General features: G+C 43.6%; 1 protein-coding gene across 1 annotated transcript; it reads right to left on the reverse strand.

The window, feature by feature from the left end:
• Positions 1-4,883: 4,883 nt before the first annotated feature.
• On the reverse strand, positions 4,884-9,887 carry FMC1 (formation of mitochondrial complex V assembly factor 1 homolog). Its single transcript, XM_069231230.1, has 2 exons — positions 9,643-9,887; positions 4,884-5,255 (listed from the first exon to the last, which is right to left on the reverse strand). The coding sequence occupies exons 1-2, from the start codon at positions 9,769-9,771 to the stop codon at positions 5,061-5,063; spliced, it is 324 nt and encodes a 107-aa protein (XP_069087331.1). The 5' UTR covers positions 9,772-9,887; the 3' UTR covers positions 4,884-5,060.
• Positions 9,888-10,174: the final 287 nt, after the last annotated feature.

The following is a 10,174-nucleotide window of genomic DNA, read 5'->3' on the forward strand; positions in this document are numbered from 1 at the left end:
AGTGAGAACAAAATGAGTAAGTCGATATGGCACTCCCCTCAGGGTGCCATGCCAGCCTCTCACTGCCTATGCAGTATAGGTAAGACACCCCTCTAGCAGGCCTTACAGCCCTAAGGCAGGGTGCACTATACCATAGGTGAGGGTACCAGTGCATGAGCACTGTGCCCCTACAGTGTCTAAGCAAAACCTTAGACATTGTAAGTGCAGGGTAGCCATAAGAGTATATGGTCTGGGAGTCTGTTTTACACGAACTCCACAGCACCATAATGGCTACACTGAAAACTGGGAAGTTTGGTATCAAACTTCTCAGCACAATAAATGCACACTGATGCCAGTGTACATTTTATTGTAAAATACACCACAGAGGGCACCTTAGAGGTGCCCCCTGAAACTTAACCGACTATCTGTGTAGGCTGACTGGTTCCAGCAGCCTGCCACACTAGAGACATGTTTCTGGCCCCATGGGGAGAGTGCCTTTGTCACTCTGAGGCCAGTAACAAAGCCTGCACTGGGTGGAGATGCTAACACCTCCCCCAGGCAGGAGCTGTAACACCTGGCGGTGAGCCTCAAAGGCTCACTCCTTTGTCACAGCACCGCAGGACACTCCAGCTAGTGGAGTTGCCCGCCCCCTCCGGCCCCCACTTTTGGCGGCAAGGCCGGAGAAAATAATGAGAATAATAAGGAGGAGTCACTGGCCAGTCAGGACAGCCCCTAAGGTGTCCTGAGCTGAGGTGACTAACTTTTAGAAATCCTCCATCTTGCAGATGGAGGATTCCCCCAATAGGATTAGGGATGTGACCCCCTCCCCTTGGGAGGAGGCACAAAGAGGGTGTACCCACCCTCAGGGCTAGTAGCCATTGGCTACTAACCCCCCAGACCTAAACACGCCCTTAAATTTAGTATTTAAGGGCTCTCCCTGAACCTAGAAATTAGATTCCTGCAACTACAAGAAGGACTGCCGAGCTGACAAACCCCTGCAGAGGAAGAACAGAAGACACCAACTGCCTTGGCCCCAGACTTACCGGCCTGTCTCCTGCCTTCCAAAGAACCTGCTCCAGCGACGCTTTCCAAGGGACCAGCGACCTCTGAATCCTCGGAGGACTGCCCTGCTTCGAAAAAGACAAGAAACTCCAGAGGACAGCGGCACTGCTCCAAAAGAACTGCAACTTTGTTACAAGGAGCAGATTTAAAGACCCCTGCAATTCCCCGCAAGAAGCGTGAGACTTGCAACACTGCACCCGGCGACCCCGACTCGACTGGTGGAGAACAACCAACTCAGGGAGGACCCTCCGGCGACTCTACGACTGTGAGTAACCAAAGTTGTCCCCCCGAACCCCCACAGCGACGCCTGCAGAGGGAATCCCCAGGCTCCCCCTGACCGCGACTGTCTGAACTCCATTTCCCGACGGCTGGGAAAAACCCTGCACCCGCAGCCCCCAGCCCCTAAAGAAATGGAACTTCTGTGCAGGAGTGACCCCCAGGAGGCCCTCTCCCTTGCCCAGGTGGTGGCTACCCCGAGGAGCCCCCCCCTTGCCTGCATCGCTGAAGAGACCCCTTGGTCTCCCATTGAAAACTAAAGGAAACCCGACGCTTGTTTGCACACTGCACCCGGCCGCCCCCGCGCTGCTGAGGGTGTACTTTCTGTGTGGACTTGTGTCCCCCCCGGTGCCCTACAAAACCCCCCTGGTCTGCCCTCCGAAGACGCGGGTACTTACCTGCAGGCAGACTGGAACCGGGGCACCCCCTTCTCTCCATTATAGCCTATGTGTTTTGGGCACCTCTTTGACCTTTGCACCTGACCGGCCCTGAACTGCTGGTGTGATAACTTTGGGGTTGCTCTGAACCCCCAACGGTGGGCTACCTTGGACCAAAAACTCAAACCTGTAAGTGACTTACTTACCTGTGAAAACTAACAATAACTTACCTCCCCCAGGAACTGTGAAAATTGCACTGTGTCCAATTTTAAAACAGCTTATTGTGTTTTATGTAAAAAGTATACATGCTAAAGTAATGATTCAAAGTTCCTAGAGTACTTACCTGCAATACCTTTCAAAAGAGCTATTACATGTAAAATTTGAACCTGTGGTTCTTAAAATAAACTAAGAAAAGATATTTTTCTATAACAAAACCTATTGGCTGGATTTGTCTCTGAGTGTGTGTACCTCATTTATTGTCTATGTGTATGTACAACAAATGCTTAACACTACTCCTCGGATAAGCCTACTGCTCGACCACACTACCACAAAATAGAGCATTAGTATTATCTCTTTTTACCACTATTTTACCTCTAAGGGGAACCCTTGGACTCTGTGCATGCTATTCCTTACTTTGAAATAGCACATACAGAGCCAACTTCCTAGAGAGAGACACAAGACAGCCATGGAGGATTAACAAGAGAAATAAACCAGAAGGGTCACCCAAACATATCAAGTGTGTTCAAACTGTCATAGTGTAATAAGGATGTTAAGTTGGCCCGAATCATGGTCATAAGTGCAATAAACAGTGATTTACATATACAATTATCATGTAAAGCCAATAAAAACCTTTATCAGAAATAAACTTTTGGCATTCGACTGTAATGCTCAGAAAAGCCCCTAGAGGACACCACAATGAAAATAGCATTTGTAAGAAAACATGGTCATGTAACCATATAGTTAGTTCCTAGAGGGCATACCAATATGAAAAGAAAATATCAGAAAGTAATGCAGTTCCTAGAGGGCATACCAATATGAAAAGAAAATATCAGAAAGTAATGCACTGTAACCATATATTTAGGCCATAGCACATTACACATGTTTAGGGCTAGCATGCCTACTGCTTTGACATTACAAACAAGGCCTTTAAAACACAAACTACTCCCAGCTGTAAAACAAAATTTACAACCATGAGAGCACTTAAAAAGACACTGAATGGTGAGAGGGGTTATTATTTTGGGGTCCCTGCTAACCTAGTGTAGGGACCCAGAGATTAGGTAGACAGAAAGAGCATGTTGTGTGAATGTTTTGAAGGTGGTCAGATTGTCCCAGGACCAACACAGGCTGAGTTATGAGCAAACATGTTTTGTAAAAGCTATGCCCTGCAAAGCATTATGGGGCAAGTTTACGTGCCGCGAATAATGTACTATATTGACTGTAATGGTTAGAACAGCCCCAAGAGGACACCACAGTAAAAACAGCATTTGTAAGAAACATGGTTATGTAACCATTTAGTTAGCCCCCAGAGGACATAACCATGGGATAAAAAGAAAATGGCAGAAAGTCATGCATGTAATCATATATTTAGGCCCTAGAGGGAATAGTGTCTTACACATTTTCTGAGCCAACAGGCTTACTGCAATGATATTACAAACAAGGCCCTTAAACTACAAACTATTCCAGCTGTAAAACAAAAGTTCCAGCCACAAGAGAGCTCAAACAGACACTGAATGGTAGGAGGGGTTATTATTTTTAGGTCCCCACTAACCTAGTGTGGGAGGCCAGAGATGATGTAGACAGAAAGAGCACGTCGATGTAATTCTTTTGGTGGTGGTCTCATTGTCACAGGACCACCACAGACTAAAGTATGAGCAAAAATGTTTTCTAAAAGTAAGGGCCTACAAAGCATTCTGGGGTGAGTTTCCCGAATGCAGTGAATACTGAAGTATCTGTTCTTCCACTGTGTCAGGAGAGCCATTTTGAGGATTTCTGTGTTTTTTATGTAAAGCATTTATAAATTTCAACAGTTTTTGTGAAAGCTATGGAGCGTTGAGAAAAAAAAAATAGTTCACCCACGCTGAAGTATATTGGCAATTGTGCAATAATCCACGTAACAGGGTCAGTCTGCAAGGGGGTAACAAAACCGCCCCAAGGCGGGACACACGAAGCATTTACCAGGATTTTGGAAGGGCAGACCCACAAACCAGTGAAAGTGATGGGTGTGGTTAAAAACCCACAGAATACTTACAACAGGTTGAAAAGCGCTTGCGTGCTCAACCTAAAAAGTAGTGTGCCACACTAAGGTATATGGCCAATCGGCTATAATCCATATAACAGGGTCAGTCTGCAAGGCAGTAACAAAATAGCCTCAAGACGGGGCAAACGTATAGCATTTACCTGCGAAATAAAGAGAATTTTAAAAGGCAGGCCCAGGATTGAATGAAAGTGATGGGTTTGAGATGGATGTGGTTAAAGCTCACAGAATAGATTACACTTCAATAGGCTCGACCTAAAAATGAAAAAGATATTCACAAAGGTCCATGTGCACTTATCTTCTCCTGCATACTTTCTCCTTAACAAGACAGAGCTGAACTGATAGCTCCTACGCCTAGCAAAACCAAAGTGTCTGTGCATCTGGGGTCACCTAAGCTCGTCAAGTAGGGTTGAGGATTCAGTGACATATCAAAACATTCCTATTACTTTGGGGGCTCAAATGACTTATTGTCTGAAGATCCCCATTTGCATGGTTTATGTAGTACATGCGCCAGAAAGAGAAGGATTCTCACGGAGGCAGACAGCAGAGATCTAAAGGTTTGGCTCACAATAGCTGGGGAGTTCTTGGGTCAGTGACACAAAGTCCCCCGTCACCTTTGGTAAAAAGATGACATGGTCATAATCAGAAACACAAAACAGGGGTCTTCATAGTTAATAAATAGAACTTTATTTATATAGCAATAATTTTATGAAAAGAAAACAGCATCAAGCCATTACCACTTGTCGATGCATTCAATTACACCCACAGCATTATAAACCTCACTAGTCCTTCAGGGTGCATTCACAATAAAATATATTTTGCCACTTTGGTTTTCATGAATTATCAAAAATAAAACTTAGCTCTGAAAGACTCAGCAGCTCCAAGCAAGCTCTAGGAGTAAGAGAGGGAACAGTGGAGTGAAATTGCAACGGATATTGAGCCACCATAGAATTTTATTTAGAGATGAAACAGAAAACAAACAAAAATATGCACATTTTGTACTAGTTATGTTAGGACTTCATACTGGGATGATCAAAACAATTCCTTCTTTTCATCTGCTGCCATCAGATCAGTTATCTTCACACTGTGGCTCTGATGGGTAAACTCCAGGGTCAGCCCTTCCCTCCAGGCTGCTGAGGCAGTCTCAGGCCCACCATACTAGCAGCCTCCTCTGCTGAGCGCTCACCGCTTCTATGGTATGTTTGATGGAGGGCCAGGTGCTCACGGACACTTCGCAAGAGACATAGGTATGTGGCAGCCTGGAAATGCAACTCATGGTGGGCTCGGCACAGCTTCTCACTGGTGACCTGAATGGTGGTAGGAGAACACAGATTAAACAAGAACATAAGCAATGGGATGCAAGACAGTTGTGACAAAGGGGGGCTTACACAACACAGGCAAATGATGGGCCCACCAATTTGCACAAGTTATGCACCCATGACATCTAGATGGCAAACGTCCTCCTGATATCATAGGTACTTTTGGGGGTAAGCATCAAACTTCTGTTAAAAACGTACTTTTGACAGGGAACAACGCCCTGTTACATCAAGAATCTACTGCTTAATGTCAACACCCACTTTTGGGGCAAAAACGCCTATGTTTCAAAATTAATAATTGTGAAGATTCAAGGAAACTCCTGAAAGTCTTTTCAGACGTGGCAAACTCCTGAAAGTCTATTCAGACGTGGCAGACTAGGGTGGGTGGACCTGTGTGGCTGGATGAAGAAGAACAGAATACATTTTCATAAAGGAATTATTTGGCTTAATAGCTAGAAGTATACTGTACACACTTGTTTTCCTGAACTACACCCATACTTTGTTGATCAGTCTAGGAAGTTATCACGTGTGCTAGAATCCCCAAAAAATTAGATATAGGCAGCAAAATTAATAAATAAATCAGGTAGGAACCACAGCTTAACTTTCAGGGGTTCCCATGAAAGCCCCAAGCATCAAAAAAAGGCTTGAGGAAGAAATGCAGAAATTCCTCGAGAAGGAGGGCCCCCACAGAAAACATTAAAAAATATATCTTTACAGCTAGCGTCTTACACAGAGAATAAGCGATTCTTTGTGTCCCAAGTAACTAAAACTAAACATGCAGATGGCTAAATGGATAAACTTTGGCATGCTAGGGATACCAGCTAGCCAGATTAGATTAGAAAGAACTGATTTTGATTACAGCTGTGTTTGCAACGTTCCCAGAGGTAGACAGGGATGCCCACTGGTTGAGACGAGGTCCAATTATACTGCATTTTCTATTACAGTGCTCAGGTTGAGTGAAGGTTGTAAAACAAGACCAAACTGCCTACGATATTGACACCGGCTCATAACAGAGCCAGCGGCAATGCCGTAGTGCGTAGGGTGCACCAGCACCCTATGTGATTTTTATTGTCTGCAAAGCAGACAGTGAAAATTGCGACGGGCTGGCCAGGGGTGACCCTCCACTGCCAATGCCAGGTGCATGGGTATTACAGGGCCCCAACCCCGCTGCACTCCGCATCCCGTTTCTGCCAGCCTTTACATTGCAGGGCTACCGCCATGTAATCGCCGGCAGAGAAGGGGCTCATAAACCCCAAGGCAGCGCTGCCCTGGTGGATTAGGACCGCCAGCCCCTCCAGTGAAGGTGAACTGTCGGTCCGACCGTGGCGCAACCTCTACGGTCTTAATTAGTCTGTCGGACCACCACGTTGGCGGCAGTCCGATAGCCACCACTGCCTTGGAGGACTTAAGACCGCGAGGTGGTAATGAGCCCGTATGTGCTTAATGAAACATTCTCTAGCCGCATTAATGTGGGTATTTTAACATATAAATAATGGCAACGGGAAACGTCACTAGTACCACTTTATCACCGGAATGCATTGATTAGCAACTAAGAAATCAACACTTAAATTATGCAAAAAGACTGAGACCGTGTTGCACTATGTGTGGTGCTTCCTTTGATCTATCAGAGATAGAAACACTTTTGGGGTTAAATCTACAATTCTGCAGCAAATAGTGCATTACATGGCAAAAGCGATAAATTCAAGGGTATGTGGAAAATGAAGCATAATCACATAATTCTAGGAGCCCAACCACTGCGCGACACTCAGCACCTCAAAAATAATTATGCAAGGCAGCATTAATTTAATAAAATGCATGACCTAGGGATAACATTAAATCAAAGGGGAGCTCCTTACTCTTCTGTATAAATATATCAATCACAGATAAATTCACCTGGATTAGACGATTAAATCAGTTAGCTCTATGGTTGTCTGGGTATTCAAATTCTAAAGACACTAATTAAACATAGTCAGGAGAACATGGTCGCATCAGATACAATTATCAAATCACTGTCATCTTTTGGCAATTACTTATACCATGTAAAAGTGTGTGTATGTATATATCACACACACATACATATAGGAAAAAAACAAAGGTTACTGGGATTTTATAGTTAGGTTCACATTTTAAATGTATGAAATCACAGAATTTCAAGTTATAGTTACAGTTATCTCAATTAACTTTAACTCATGCCCTAAGGTAACTATATCTCTCGACAGCTCTGTCTTGCAGAAAGCGGACTTTGTTTGCTTTTACTTTGTGGGATCATAACTGTTATAAGCCCCAGGGTGGTGGCGGTCTGCCTGCATTAAAATAACAATGCCCCTGGGACTTGGCCCGCCCATGGGCTTATTAAAAAACAAGTGCGGGAGCCCACACTTAAAAAAAAGAAAATTGGCACATCTGCTGCAAAGCCCAATAAATTATTATTCTTTTTTTTTTTTAACAAAAGCTTTTTGAAGGGGGTAGGGCGCTGAAATGTGTTTTTGACCACTGACTGTGTTGCACCTGGATTAGCTGTCTAGTGTTCACCAGTTGAAGACTACATTTTGTATTCAGTTTAGCTGCCTATTGACTATCGTAGCATTAGACACTGCCATGTTGAAGTTGCTGGTACTTTTCCACATTGTATACTGTGTTTGTTTTCGTGCTCTTTCTCACCAAAGAGCTAGGACATATTATCACCGAAGAGCTAGTACATAATATGGAGGAGTTAATCAGTCAGCATGATAAAGATGTACTAGATAGATGTTTATGGTACAGCAGGGAACGGCTTAGGTTTGAGAGAGACACCTTGGGAAACTGGCCAGTTCCAACCAGTTTCTTTAAACCCTGACCTAAACTAGCCAGCATGTTTGAATTGCGAAATGAGGGGGTTTTCCAGAAAGCTCCTTTTGGTTTTTTAAGATATAAAAAGACCCAGTGCAACAGTGAGAGGGTGAGTGGCCTCAATCAGGATTCTTGATGTTGGATACCTGATATCTGTACCGTGAGGGTGGAGATCTCTTTCTCGCAGTCGAACAGGGTCATCGTCTTGCTAGCATGAGAAAGATGAAGAGCTTGGCAGGCCCTACGGTGATGTATTTTTACTTCATTATTTGCTTTGCAGTATAATATAAATACATATATTTGCTGTATACATTGCAGTGGAGAATTATTTTGGTATATTTTCCTTTCATTGCTTTAACTATTTTTAAACATGCTAATCTCCTTTTAGGAACCTTGTGGTGAAATAATAAATATCTTCTTTGAACTAACAAGCGCATTCCAGAGATTTTTGGCAGCTCAGTCATTAGTGAAAACAAAATTGTGGGGGGGTTATCAGGGCGTCTCTGGCCCCTCGTGAATGTTCAGAACCTGCAAACGCCACATAATTATGCGAATATTCAGATGTGAGAATTAAAGAGTGACCAGGTGACAACTGTTTAGAATTTCATCTAATCAATGGTCCTGTTAGAAACTTCTACTGGAAAAAGGCAACTGTAAACTAATTTACAAGCTAAATAATAATGGATGACTGTGTGTTTTGTTTGTTTTAAAGTTGATTCTGCTAAGAATGTGGATTTGGGAAAATTATGAAAAATTCCTGCTCCTTTTTCACCGACAAGCTTATAAGTGTGTTCTGTCTGTTATTTAAATGGAAGTGTGGGGTTTGAATTTATCTGTTTCTCAGGGAAGTGGCTTACAAAACACGTGTTGATTGTGACTACATTTATAACAACTGTGAACGGATGAATGAATAAAAATGAATTACAATGTTCTTCACATGAGCAATAAGCATTTTGAAAAATAATTTGGTGGCATTCATTTCAAAGGCAACAGCGCATGTAAACATTGCGTTGCACAAGTGATTTTTCCAAAAGGGGCAATGATTTGATCATTTTATGCAATAAGCCGTGTTCTCCTAACTATATTGAATTAAGCCTTTTTTTTATTTTTTAGATTGGGCTACCGAATAAGGCTTGCTTAATTTTCTAATAGGTATGAATTTATCTTAAATAATCTATTTACGCTAAAATATGTTGCTGCATGCACCTGAATCAGTAGCGCCAGGCCAAAGCTACCTTACCTTATCACGAACTAAGCATAACATTGTTTTACTAATTTACGATTTTTTTAACGTTTCGCTCAACATCTGGACTACATTTGATTTTTTTTAAAGGTGTAGGTTTAGGAACCACGAGGTCACAGAGCGTTTTTGGACTCAAGTGTCGAGAGCCTAACGACTACTGGGGGTCGGACATATTTCTAGGCTATAACCGGACGGTCATTACTGCTGTGGAAAGAGCTGATGCGCCCCATGAGACGCAGATGCAAAACTGTCTGAAGCACACTAAGCTCCATCTTTCCTTTCTCCTGCGACCTCAAACGTCCTTACCCTGTGTCGCGCGCTCTGCTCCCGTATATATTGGTAGGCGGCAGTGTTCCGGTACTGGGGCCCCTGAAGAAGCCGCAGCTCGCGAAGGAGGGCCCGGAGGGTGCGGGCCGGCTGTCCCAGCATAGCCATGTTAGGAGTCCCTATTGGAGCGCAGACTCGACGCTAACCGAAGGGTGTCATAGAAGAAGGACTACAATGTCATTGGAGCCATGTTGGAGTGGATCCCCTTCTCCGTTCCAACTTTGGTTGCGGTTATGCAAACCAAGTACGTATAACGCTGCGTCTTGGTGCAGCCATATTTGAATCAGTCACCACTTCATTGTCTTGTGTTAAGGTTTCCAGTCTATTTAATATTCATTCCTAAAGCGGGTGCTGAGCAGCAGGATCGGAGCGGTGATAAAAAAAATTCTACCATTCGCCTTAAGAATATTTCAATTCTATTAAGGACAAGGAGACGAGGATTATGCTTCTCTTTCTATGCTTTTATTCAACAGCAGCCAATCAAAATGACCAAAACAAAAAACTATATTTC

This window comes from Pleurodeles waltl, chromosome 4_2 (genome assembly GCF_031143425.1).
Source record: "Pleurodeles waltl isolate 20211129_DDA chromosome 4_2, aPleWal1.hap1.20221129, whole genome shotgun sequence".
In the NCBI taxonomy this organism is placed as follows: Eukaryota; Metazoa; Chordata; class Amphibia; order Caudata; family Salamandridae; genus Pleurodeles; species Pleurodeles waltl.